Source organism: Andrena cerasifolii, chromosome 5 (assembly GCF_050908995.1).
Source record: "Andrena cerasifolii isolate SP2316 chromosome 5, iyAndCera1_principal, whole genome shotgun sequence".
NCBI classification, from domain to species: domain Eukaryota; kingdom Metazoa; phylum Arthropoda; class Insecta; order Hymenoptera; family Andrenidae; genus Andrena; species Andrena cerasifolii.
Window position 1 is genome coordinate 4,764,731 of NC_135122.1, and position 14,150 is coordinate 4,778,880.

General features: G+C 38.1%; 1 protein-coding gene across 5 annotated transcripts in view; it reads left to right on the plus strand.

Annotated features, from left to right (window-relative positions):
* Window positions 1-14,150, plus strand: part of Cnc (NFE2 like bZIP transcription factor cap-n-collar) — a 168,931-nt gene that overhangs the window by 118,500 nt on the left and 36,281 nt on the right. For all 5 annotated transcript variants that reach the window (XM_076813023.1, XM_076813022.1, XM_076813024.1 and 2 more), the window contains exons 6-7: window positions 12,588-12,822; window positions 13,832-14,056. In XM_076813023.1, coding sequence (XP_076669138.1) covers window positions 12,588-12,822; window positions 13,832-14,056 — 460 coding nt within the window. The remainder of the gene's footprint in view (window positions 1-12,587; window positions 12,823-13,831; window positions 14,057-14,150) is intronic.

Below are 14,150 nucleotides of genomic sequence, written 5' to 3' on the forward strand. Positions count from 1 at the left end.
AAAAAGAAAGTATAATCCTCCAGCTCTCCTCCTGTAGAATTCGAACTAATAATAATAATTCGTCTTTATTACATCACGAGTTCTACATAGCACTGGTGATTGAAAACAGGCAGGGCCCGAGGCGCGTTCAGCGTGTTCCCCGGAGCCTGGCCCCGCGCTTTAAAAGGCCCCGCGGTCCACGGAAAGCTCATCATACACCTGTAATAATCTACATTTTGACTTGAGTTATTATTTCAATAGAGTATTACAAAAATAATATATTAATAAATTCTTCAAACAGTAATACATACAATTTATAATAGTTACTCCTATCGTGGATTATCAGTTGATTCACAAGTTCCTCTAAATAAATTATAAAGCCGCCACATTTGTTAATTTTAATGATCAATATTTATTAGTCAATTCAATTTAAATCATTTCTATAATAGGGTATCTAATCCTAGTTTCTAATAAAATTTAATAAACATTAGTTAAATAAAACTTAATGTAATAATTAAAAATATTTCACCGTACTTTAAATCAGCTTAATTAAATATGTTTATTATAAATTCACCGATTCGAAAATTAAATAGATTAATTTACAAATTTAGTTTAACCGCTGTTGCTGGCGCTAAAATTACCTTTATTAAAATTAATAACTAATTCAAACTTTCATTCATTATTAAATTAAATCTCTACACATTATACTAAAAATCACTATATAAGCAATTTCAATTTAAAATCTACATTTATAGATCAATTAATTCGATTGAGCCCCGCACAATTTTGGAACATTTACGGTTTTCTTCTACCTCGCACCGTTACAAAGTTATACTCGAGAAACGAAAAATCCCTGAAAATTTGGGGGCTGATTTCACCCCCTCGGAGTGTTTTTCCGCAGAAAAAAATCGTTTCTTGCATACTCCGACATGCTCTACAATCGTACGGAGTTTCATTACAATCAGAATTTTCGGGTTCGATATGTTTCCTTGTTAGCCTACGTACCAACCGCATCGTCGACCACGTTTGGAAAAAGCTAGCATTAATCTTCCATTCGTCAGAAATCTAGATGTATCTTGCATGCCACGTGTTTCATACTATAGCTATCGCAGGCCTATAATCGATAAAATTATCCTTGAATATTAATGTCAAACTTACTTCTTCAATATCCGAGCATTCGCGTCAAAAACTGCGGCTTGTGTCCCCGACACAGCCTACCCGATTTTTTGAGCTTTTATTATAAGTCGAGCAATATATGTGCTTCTCTTTTTTACCTCTGTTCTGTTTAGTAGAAGAGCCATAAAATAGTACTGTATATTTAGCCACTGTTTTCTGTGGCTCGTTTCGAGTCTTCGCAATTTCTTCTTTGTACAGCACCTTGGCCACAGAACGAACCTTTCCGCAAGGCACAGGTATCGACCGCCGGGGATTCGACAGGTACTTTCCGTGGCTTTTCAGTGGGAACATTTCGACTTTAGATAGTAAAATCTTAAGAGCCTCAAGTGGCCGCAGTTTTGACAGGGAAAAGACCTCCTACTGATTTAAGTCGTAATTAAGTGACCAGTTCTTACGACTCGTCACGGACTACCCTTTGCGGGCTACCAGTGTCGCCTTTGTTCTGTAACAATACCACGACCGTAAAATCGTTAATTTGTTGCCCTCAGATTCAAGCGCGTTTCGCGTATTCCTCCGATGTAACAAGAAATAGAAGCTTTAGTACTATGTTATAATTCCGCACGTTACAGCTTACAAGGGGAGGACACCACGTGGTAGACGCCGATTTTTGTGAGCCTTGGCACGATGGATCTATGTGGAAAATAAGTAAATAGGTGCCCGAGCGTTTCTGCCAATGGGGTTTAATAACAGAGATATTTACATGGAAATTATTAAAAATTTAGGGTTTTAGTGGATGAAAATCCCACACTACCCTAGCGTCCGCGGGAGATTCCCTTCTGGAGGAGTTGGGGTGCCTTTTGAAGATGTCTCCAAGTTAAAAAAAACTTTATAAATTTTTTTTTTTATAAATTATTTCTTTTATAATTTTATTTTTAACTTGGGGAATCTTCAAAAGGGGAATCCCCGGGGGCGCCAGGGTAGTGTGGGGTTTTTACCCACTAAAACCCCACGGCGACTATGAAATTTTTAATAATTTCCATGTAAATATCTCTATTATTAAGGCCGAAACGCTCGGACACCTATTTACTTATTTTCGACACAGATCCAGCGTGCCAAAGCTCATCAAAATCGGTTCCTAAGAATACCTACATATTCCACTTTGTTCACCCTATTACTTTCATTATGAAACATGTTCTTGCGATGGTGAACCACGACCGTCAGATCAGCGAACGCCAGACTCCCCATCAATTTGGAAATTCAAATAGAAAATGCCTTTGTTCGAGATCAAAACCACGCTCCAATAATCTGAAAAGACACAGGCGCTATGAGATAAGGGTTAATGCGTCGAAATATATATTTCACTGGCTTCATCAAGCACTCGATACACGTTCCGCGATCAGAGGACTGTAACACCATAACGTGACCTTTGGCCGTGATTGACGGCCTCGCGTCTCTTTGTACAAGGATTTGCTAGGCCGCGAGCGGTGGCGCGTTATTTGCTATGCCACTTGGTGGATATTTGCTTAGAACCTTGAGCAGCAAAGAAGAACCCTCCAAGTATCCTTGGACTTTCCATAATATTTACACGCAACATCGAGTTACGAATCAAGGGAAAGAGAGAGAGAGAGATGAAGAAAGCGTTGTTGAGATAGAGACGGGCTGAGATAAAGAAGCAGAAAGACACCGAGATCGTGAGAGAGGGCGATCTCCGCGGCACCGCCGAGTGTGTTGGATCGCGATCGCGAGCTGCGAAGTCGTAAGGCGAAATTAATAAGAGAAACGGGGTATGTGATATGGAAATGAGAGACCAAAGTAAGACGGAGACCGACCGGAGCACTAGGATGCACACTTGTAGTGATACTTGAAAAACTTGGCATCAGCCCGTCGCGGTAACCCGTGCCAGCGTGCATTAATCTGATGACTATCTGAATGAATCATAATTAATATCTTGGCCCATTAGCCACGAGAGTGCACCGCCGACGATAGATAATGCCCACGGTTTCTCCGCGTATCTTTGATTACTCGTGCCCTTTCTGATAGTACATCCCGCGCTCGGATTATTGTATTCAATAAACCAGCTCTCGGTTACGCAAAAAGTCCCGCTTTGCGCTAAATACGTTTTGGCAGTCGCATCAAGATAAGCACCTCGATCTGTTTGTCGCAATTGTGCACCATTCAACACAATCCTTCCTAGCTAGTTTAGGCTCGTTGGCTTTTGCGACAGTCGCTCCTGGAGTTTAATTACCTTTAAATTCGGCGCAGTTGAGATTAAGACGATTGGGGATATAATGTCGCGGAGGTTCTTTTATGCCGCGCGATGTCCTTGCAAGAAAAGTCCAGTTCTTAGCGTATCTTCTACGCACATTTATGTCTATACGCGATCGAGCAATTTTCACCAAGAACCAAGAAACGCGACGGGACGTTACAGTCCGTTCCGTTTGTCAGAGATTCCAAGCAGCTGCTGGACTTATGCACTGTGAAATGCATAATGCGCGATGGTATGAACTGTCTAAGTTGTCCGAAACGAATTTCCCACTTTTTGCAATCAGCAAACTTTTTTTGTGAGCGTAAGCACTTAAAGATAATTTCAGGCAGCACTGTGCCAGAAATTAGAATGTAATTAACATCATTTTGTTGCTCGTGGAAGGCGTTGTTTTTATGTGTAAGTAATGCAAGTTTGTAGGAACATTTGTTGGGCATCTCCTGGATTCTTTCTGATAAATAAGTTATACAAAAAAGGAAGTAATGAAATTATATCGATTTATAGTAGACACGATTGTTTTTTCCTTCGAATAAAACTGGGGCAACTATTAATCCACTGTAGAAGTCATTTTCTTGGAAGTAAATATTAGTTTTCTTTCGAGCAATTTATATGTTTATTGATGCAACGTATTTATTGTTCCTCGTAATTGTTTGCGTAATTTCTTTTCAATGATTATACGCCTAAATTTCCGAGCTTCTTTTGTATTTGCATTTTCCTGTTAAGCTTTAGGGGCAAACCAAAAGAAACAAAGAATACTCGGTACACGTATGTACAGGGTGTTTAAAAAGTAATGGTCAGTAGTGTCAGGGGTGAATGTATCGCGTCTGGATCGGTGGACATTTGTAAGAAAAACTTGCTGCAAAATTGTTTATAACGTTGGACAGTAAAATAAAATGTTTAAAAGGAATTATCTGCCGCAAACACACCGTTTTGATGCAAAAAATGGTTATCGTTCGCGTTATTTGCGTTGTTTATTTTATTACAGCTTAATAAATGTTCGATATATTACCGTTCATTTTTAGGGGCGATACACACTCAAACACGACCCCTCAGAAATCATTGTATGTACATATTGTTTTTTTTTTCGAAAACACTATTGGGCAGAGATGGGCAAACTTTTTATTTAAATAAAATTTCGAATAACGAATAAACGTTAAAAGAGTTATTCGTCATTCGTTCGTTAACCCGAGTTAGCTTTATTCGGCACATGACGAATCATTTTTTTACTTTTATTCGTTATTCGAAATTTTATTTAAATAAACAGTTTGCCCAACTCTGCTATTGGGTACGTTATTTCAGTTACTGTAACTGGCCATCTGAAGTACTGTACTTTAAACAAAGATCGAATGAAACTGTTCAAATTTTGAATTAGTTATGAAATACCAATCATTTTTTTACTAATCTGTTTTCTGTTCCAATTTTACTGAAATTTATATTTCATGCATTTTTGCATAAATAGGGAACTTTTATTTTCTTGGAAGTAGAAAAAAGATCTAGTTAAACGGGAACATATATTCTGCTATGAAAAAGTTACAGTTGTGGCAGGCAGATTTCCCGTTTTGGAGTAGGTACATAACTTTTGATCCATTTTCCTCTTAGTTAGGGGTTCCTCTTGTTAGTAAAATAAACTAATTATATAAAAATCACAACTTGCTCTCTCGTCTATATTTATTCTGCTCACATCTCCTTAAACAATACTAATTAAAAAAATAGCTTTCACTTTTACATTTTACCCTAAATTATCTGTTAAAAAAGATATGATCCTCCAGAACTTCTATTAATTAAATACAAAATAACTGTTAAAACTGAACTCTTACAACATCGTTAAAGTATTAATGTACAAAATTAACAAAAAACAGAAAAAAAATGATTTAAAAGTTAAAGGTTCAATAAATAACTTTTATCTATAAAAGTTAACAGTTTCATTCGACCCCTGACTTTAAATGTTACCAGAAATGATGATTTAATAAAAACATAATAAAGCAAATAAAAATTCGATGGAATTAAGTCTGATAAACAACAATTCCCATATAAATATGTAAATTAAAAAATCTAAGAGCATGAAAATGGATGATTTTCAGCTCTACATTTATCAAACTCTTTTGCTTACTTTAATGTACACCACAGGTCCCTAAAGACTAGCAGAAACCCCTTCCCTCGCCCTACACATAGAAACCAATAATCAGAAATAAAGAATCCTTATAGAAATCTGTTATCTTAGAACATTCTCCAACAGTTTTATTTTTTAATTTTCACACTTACAGTGTTTTCTACAAGGATCCCTCAAGTATCTAAAACTTATAAACTGTGCGTAGCAAAAGCTTAATCAGCCAATGATATACGTCTCTTATAAACCGATAACGAACTTAATCCGAGGGTCTGTAGCGAATGTAAACAATTTCGGCTGCGAAAGGAGGCGACGGATGTGGGGGACGAAATATTTTTTTTATAATCAGTACCGGGCGTGGCGTTGAATCAGTATCCTCCAATATTTTGATTCACAACTTTCGTGACAGAAACGAGCCTCGCCAGCAGTCACGTACGAAAACATGTACGATACGGCGAGGCGGAAAGTAGGCAAGCGAGCGAGGATCGAAGGGACGTTAGATTAAACGAGGCTGGCAGGTGTCAGACGACCATCGCAGGTTTCGATCTGACTCGTATTAGCAGGGGTGCACAAAAAACAACACCGACCGACAAAGAGAAATGAGACAGAGAAAACAGATTTCCCACGATCTCTGTGTGCATGATCTAAAAGGAAATTGTTAAGCGACGGAGGGGTTCGCTTGTGAAAATACCGATTGAAATATATCAAAGAGAGACGCGATTATGAAAAGAATTCGTTAAGTTACTTATCAGAAGCATCTCGGAAATAATATGCGCGGAGCTATATGCCGAATGAGAAATTAGATGAGCAAGAATGATCCCTCGATTGTCCCGCTAATTCGCTGAAAGATTGGTGGCATTAAGCTGCGGATTTATAAGAAGCGAGAAGGAGCAGGAGAGGAGAGATGGGAGGAAGCGTAATGAAGACGAAGAGAGAACTCGGAAGAAACTGCTAAGTCCTCGACAGCTCGTTTCAAACATCTGCTCGCTCGCAGATATCGTTGCTCGCAGCCTCTCGCAGATTCATGCGACTTGTGACGGAGTCTCCCGTGCGCGAGGTAAGATCCTGCGCTACGGGATCTACAGGACGGTTCAACTGCGGCGTCGCAGAATCTGCTTGCGCACCCCGCACCTCGGAACTGAAAAGGAGATCCCACGAGATTGGCGTCGTCGATCTGGTTCCAATTTTGTACACAGCTCAGGAATAACATGTTTATTAATTTATTAACACTTCAGACTTGCAAGAGTGTTGCGCCTTTACACCACCACAGGAGTTCTTTCTCGTTGTTTTACCTTTAAATTTAGACAATTTTAGGTCTCCAAGAAGAAAATCGAAATTACGTACAGTAGTTGCTTAAGCTGTAGTGGACACAAGGATAATTTAAACTATTATCGTTTTTACGAATAATACTTATAAAGATTTTTATTTAATTTAAAGTAAGAATATTGGAGATTCAACTGTTTTAAATTGACTCCGTGACTGACACTGGTGGCTTTTGGAATAGTAATGCTGTAGGATAAGGGACTCTGGTGGGTTTTAAAGGTTTCTGAATGGAAGAGAGGGGATGACGGGATAGGGCAGAATTGCAGGATTTTGGATAGGTGACGCATTGGCTAAGATAGCGATGGGTAGCAGGGATGACGCAGTATTTACATTTACGCAGCATTGGGGTAATTAGTGTGAATCATATTTACAGAGAAAGTCGGAGAGAAACGATAAGAAAGGGTCAGTACATTACAAACCCTTCGTGGTCACACCTTATTATAATCACAAGTTGGTCGCACGGGGTTCACTGCACCCCAGCGACATTTTTTGAGTTACCATTTTCGTATTTTTGAATCTTTTAACTTTTCAGGGATAATTACGATCATGGTCTAATAGTCTTTTTCTAGAAATGTTAATTTTGATATGATAAAATTTATTGTTGAAAATCAGCGATTTTCCAAGGTTGTGGAAGAAAGAGCGATTTTTAATTTTTTTTTTTTGCGATAAATCCCCTTTGGAAGTCGTAAAGACACGACGTTTTAGCTCGAAAATTATTCTTGGGGTACAATACACCCCGTGTGACCACGTAGGGTTAATAATATATTCTTCAATGAACATAAAATATTAATGGCGATGAAGATAGTAATTAGGAAACTAGTCCACATGCATCTGCTGCTCGCTTTCACAGTAAATATACGAAATATAAAATTTGCGGCTGACTGCCGCAGGCGCGCCCACCGAAGGGTTAAACATCCAGAGCGCACTGATAAAGAAATTTGTTGAAAATCGAATTCAATGTTTTACCTCGTCGTGGGCTAATTGAGTTACAGTGGCAGGTCAACTGCGGTCTGTATAGCAGAGTTGGGCATTGACTAAATAAATAATTATTTAAATAACTGATCAAATAAAAGTTACTGTAACTTTCTTTGTTTTTCGAAGATCGAAAATCCGGGTTAACTTTATTCGACACATGACAAATATTTTTTCTAACTTTCACTCGTTACTCGATATTTTTATTTAAATAAAAAATTTGCCCATGTTTGTTGTACAGTAATACCAAACACGTGATTATATTTCTACTAATTTTTTAACACTCCTACAAGTAGGTATTTAAATCGATCGCGTTTTTACACATCCATAGATTTCTATGCAGGTCTGGGAAAGACAGAAGTTCGAACTTCATTTCCGCAGAAAATTCTAAATAGTCCACGATATTCAACGCATTAATATACAATGCAGAATTCTAGCCGGATCTGGTGCACACAGGTTACGAGAGGAAAGCAGTACATACGGGCATGTGGAGCTTTTAGTTAGTGATAAGAATAAAGTATAAAGTATCATTTCCAGGAGGAATAACGAATGTTCGTTATCCGGCGAGTGACTACTGTGTAGATCTAGCGGTGTAGGCAAATGCTCGCTACTCGCCGATTATCAAATATTTGCGCGAGCTTCTGTATGTACATACAACTGTCGCAGATCCCGATCACGAGTCGAAACGCTCGTCACTTACAGAATGAGCGCATAGTGTGAAGACGGAAGCGCACGTTCGGCGAGTGCCGAATATTCGGTATTCGAAAAAGTGTTCGTCAGAGTATTCGTGTACCGTAAACTGAGGGAACATTGGCAGGTTTTTGTAACATTTTGTTATGCCTACTTAATATATAAAAGTGAAACGTTGCCCGTTTGTTTCTCCTTCTTTCACGCCTAAACGGCTGAACGGATTTCGATGATATTTTTAATATACATTACATACGCCCTAGATTAGATTATAGGCAATTTATTTTTTTAGTTTAGGCTTTTTTATTTTTCAAACATCGTAAATAATTCATGGGTAAAACCGGGTAATTGGTCAGCTAGTATAATATAAAAATTAACATTTTTACATTTGCTTTAAGTGTCCTGTTATAACATTGCATCTATTATGATTGGGCTACAAGTGTGAAAATGCATAAAATTTTGGTCGTTTTTCTTCTTTAGTACATGCTAATTTAATGCCAATGTTCCCCCAGATTGCGATATATTTCCGTAGAGAAGCTCGCGCAAATAGTATCCTTCCGAATGCTGAATGTGTGGTTCCGCCTTAAATATATGATAAGCGAATATTGGTACTTAGCGAAAAAGTTTGTCGAATGCCAAGTATATGGTTCCGCCTTTACATAAAAGTCATTCAGTCAGTATCTAACAGAATTAATACGTATTTGATATTTACAAGGGGAGGACACCGTGTGGTAGACACCGATTTTGATGAGCCTTGGCACGATGGATCTATGTCGAAAATAAGTAAATAGGTGTCCGAGCGTTTCTGCCAATGGGCCTTAATAATAGAGATATTTACATGGAAATTATTACATATTTCATAGTGGCCGTGGGGTTTTAGTGGATATAAATCCAACACTACCCTAGCGCCCCCGGGGGATTCCTTTTCGGGGTACCTTTTAAAGATTTTCCCAAGTTAAAAAAATAATTTATAAAAAAATAATTTATAAAAAGAATTGATAAATTTTTTTTTAACGTTAAATTATTATTTTGTTCTTATTTACCTTAATAACTGCAAGAGAAAAGTGTGAATTATTTTTAAAAAATAAATCATCATAAACCAATGAAGTAAAATTGTATATTTTCCACAAACGAGCATATCATATTTCATATCGGAGACTCGATGTGAAACGAAATTACTAACGAAACTACCCAGTGATCTGCAACCAGAGATGGACAAAATTTTTATTTAAATGCAATTTCGAATAACGAATAAAAATTACCAGAATTATTCGTCATTCGTTCGAGTTAGCTTTATTCGACACACGACGAATAATTTTGTCACTTTTCTTCGTTACACGAAATTTCATTTAAATAAAAATTCTGCCGATCTCTGTCTGCAACGTCCATGAAGATTAATGATTTTCTCTCCGGCATTTCACATTGATAAACGAAAGCAGTCGCTCGATGAGCTGAGCCGCGATTTAATGGCTGAGTAAATATACGAATAAAGGAAACGGTACTCTCCACCGAGCGCAACGACAGCCCCGCAGAAAATGCCAGCAGCGATCTCCAAAACTGAGTGGAGCGAAGACCATGAGAAATTCTTTAAGCACGGTAAACTCGCGGCTGCGGTGCGCGTCGAATGTCCCGCGACGTTCGTGGAAACGATATAAATGCGGCGACTTCTTTTTCACCGTAGCCAAATCACGAGCGCCGCATTGAAACAGGATGAGCGTAAAGCCGTGAGCCATTAGAAACGCGCGCTCTGTACAGGACAAATCGCCGCGGAACAAACGTCTCGTCCTACATTTCGCGGCCTACAGCCGACAGATGCGCTGACAAGCGAGAATCACCTTAAAGGTTCGTGCTCGACAGATTGCACCGGCGACTGATTGATGCACTCGAGCAACAATCGTGGCGGATCCGCGCTACGCGCCAGGTTTCCTATTCATCTTCTTCTTGCGACCAACGCATTAGCGAGAATACCAACGGGCATTAAGCGCCACTGGCCACTACCACGTTTGTACATTCGCCCCTCGCCTGGTCTCTCCTACCGACGAACCTCCCACAACCATTTTCAGCCGCATACCTTTATTATTTCATAAGCTGTACAAGATTTGCGCGTCTCAATATTGGGACAAGCTTCCGCAAGAAATGGTGGCTGTTTAGAGACCCCACCGTCGCGAAGCAATGCCTATAGTGCCGCGCTGAGATATGGTGACTTTTTAAAAGCAGCAGGGGCTCAGATCCTCAGCGCTAGAACAGGGTAATTGCTCGGAAATTAAAGGTACCTTTGGAAATTTATTAAAAGCAAACTAGTCGAGGAATCTTTTTGAAATTTTTAGTACTTTTTATTGGATGCTTAAGCTAAGGGTGGACGTACCAGTAAATGAACACGTGCCAGTGAATGGATATTTTTTTATTAAAACGAGAAAATAAGTTATTAAAATAAGAGACTAATTAATTAGAGATTTCTTTTAAATTCTTCCTTCATATCCAAATAATTTTTGCAGCACGTATTTTTACGTAATCGCGTTGCAAATGTAATTCTGTAATAGCGTTCATTTAGTAGCCTTAAGTGTTCATTTATTGGCGCGCTTACCCTACGAATTGTTCTTTTTTCAAATTTATTTAAAGCATTAAAATTGTCCCTTGCGATCAAAGCCGGCGTGAGTTGCGTGGAAGGTATGGAGCATTCCACACCTGAGATTTTGGGGTGTGTGGAATTCCACATTCAGGGATTTCGAAGGCACTTCTACAATTGTTTATTGTTTGTTTGGGGACTACTGTTTTTTAAGCTGTTGAAATTTGATTTTTCTCACACTCAGGAAAAATTTGATATTAAAATGATGTCAAAAGCACCCAAAGTAAAATATACAATACAATTTATTATTATAATGTTGCAACGTCGTTATCATAATTGTATTATAATTTGACATTTCTCTTCATCCTAATTTCCATAGTATCAGTTGCAACGTGACGTTTGATCACGGTCGGCATATCTTCTTGCTCATAGTCAAGCCCAGAGATATTTTTGACGCGCTGTACCAAAAAGTCATTAATATTATATCTTGACGGTCCTTACATGGCTAACACCTACACAATCCGCGGGGTTTCTCCCCCGCTAGGATTTAAACATCCACCAAATCGACATTTGACAGCTTTGATAGCTACGGCATTCCTCGAGCATGACATTCGGTAGATAGATAATGGATCTATGATAATACGATGTAAAGGTTAAAGGTTGGCATAATCGCTAAGATGCGGATGATTTATTTTATGTCGAAATAAACGGAATACTTGAACACACTTTAAATATAATGGTTATTGAAAATTTTCTTATTTTGAGTACACCGGGTGTTTAGCAACAGAGAGTAGAAAATGAAGTAGGTGATTTTACGTAGCAAAGTGGGACGAAAATCAGGAGTAACGAAATTGCATTGGAGGCTTCGCTTCTTAGTTAATAATGTTTAAATGTTCGGGCCAGGAACGCCTGAAGCTCGGCAATTCAACGAGTGATGCACTAAATATTTAGTATAGAAACTTCTTTCAGTATTTTGACACGCAGATTTGATCCCAGGGGTGGATTTGTACATGGGCGAAAAAAATTGAAAAAGGTAGCATAATATTTTTGCCTGTAACTTTTTATTTTCTCATCGAAAACAATAGGATAGATTTCCGTACTAAAATAACATGTCTATATATTTTTCCTAACGCCGAAAGTAAAGTATCTTTAAACACAGAAGCTTGAGACAACTTTAAAAAAAAATTACTTTTTTCATATAGCAAATTAGTAATTACTCATATGTGATTTGTTATATTGAATTCATTTTAAAATTGTGTCGACTCTTTTAGATTAAAATATTTGTGATATTTCACGGAAAGGGCGGCACGCGCTTGTTAGCATAGGGGCGCCAAATCTCCAAACCCGCCCCTATTCGATCCTGAAGAAATATTCCAAATTCTTTTAATACACTGTCTACAAATCTACGAAGTGCAAACTCGCCCGAAAGAAATATTTCTTCTCCTTCGTTTAAAAATTGGAATGCCTTTGTATTAATTTCATGTAAAACAGAGTCATTTAGGGTGACTTTTTTAACGTTTTGTACAGGGTAGGAAAGGAAGATTTTGTCGCGACTAAAACTCTGTGTGTTCTAGGGTCGCATGCCATTCATGCGTGCAGTGAGCATGGAACAACGGTGGCAAGATTTGGCATCCCTTTTGTCGCTACCTGGTGCACCGGACCACTTTGCGCATCCAGCACACCCTGGATACCCAGGGCACGGTATAAGCCACAGTCATTACGAAGCACAACGTAATGTGTTGCTTCACAATGCCACCCTGGCCCCACCTGTGGGTGATCTCAATTCTACGAGTCCCTATCACAATGTGGGTGAGTACACAAGCATTTTCTTTTATATTAAAAATTTGAACACAAACGAAACTAAAAGCACTGCAACGAGAAGACAACATTTTTATACATTTATTAAAAAGATTAGAATGCTTCAAGTGGAAAAGATTTTCGTAATTAATAATAAAGACAAATACACAGGCCTGTACAATTTCTGCACTCGAATTTGTGATGTACGCATAGAAATATGATTATATACATCTCTTTTACATTCTTATAATTTGGAGGCGACAATTCTGTTTACAGTATAGATAGTGTACGTTTGTGTCCATCGTTGACACAGATTTCACACTGATTACCCACCACTGCGCCAGGAATTTTGTGATATATATCCTGCAACACGTGCAACTGTATCCCGAACCTACTTTCCCTTCCACCAAGCATAAATAATTATCACCTATTATAAGTATCAATAAGAAAAACTTCGCCTATTGTTTTCCATTCAAATTTATGAAATCGCGAGTTTTTGTATATGAATGTCATGTTATTTTATATCGCCAAACTAGCATTCGCGTATCTCGAGTTTAGAAAACCGAATAATTTAAAAAGTTTAAAAAATGATGTCCTTGGATGATTTTATCATTCTATGTTTATATAGGGCAAATGTCCCAATTACTGCCACTTCATTTATTTTACTTAATAAACACGCAACGTTTAAAGAATAGTGTAAAAAAGAATTTATCATAAAATTAGGACTGTTCTTCTTATTATTATAGTATTCTTTATACGTCTATTCTTTATACGTTACTTTTTTTTTTTAAGTGAAATAAATAAAGTGGCAGTGATAGGGACACTGACATTAAATGGGACATCTACCCTAGTGTCGTCAAAAGCGAGAAGATATTTCTAAATATCCTGTGACTCACGTTTTCTATCTTATTTTAGTACTCTATTTGCGTTAACATGCGCTTATAATAGACAATGAAAAATTGCCAGCAAAGCTTGTATTCAATCCCTAATTTTTGGGGAACTAAAAAACTCTCTGTCGCAGGTGGAGCGTCGAATTTGGGCTCAGCCGTGGCGACATCGATGAATTTAACAAACAGTAGCGAACCGATTGGTGCTGAAAGTGGAGCTGCTTATAAATCTGAACCAGCCGACATGATGTATTATCATACCCCAACTTCCGATTCGATCAATCAAACTACCGATGGGTTCCTATCATCCCTTCTGAACGACGAAGATTTGCACCTGATGGATATGGCCATGAACGACGGTATGTACAAACTCTTTATCATTAAAATAAAATTCTGTGCCAAATTATTAAATTATGAAGCTACTATGTTCCTGTAACAGACAGTTCTCCCGGT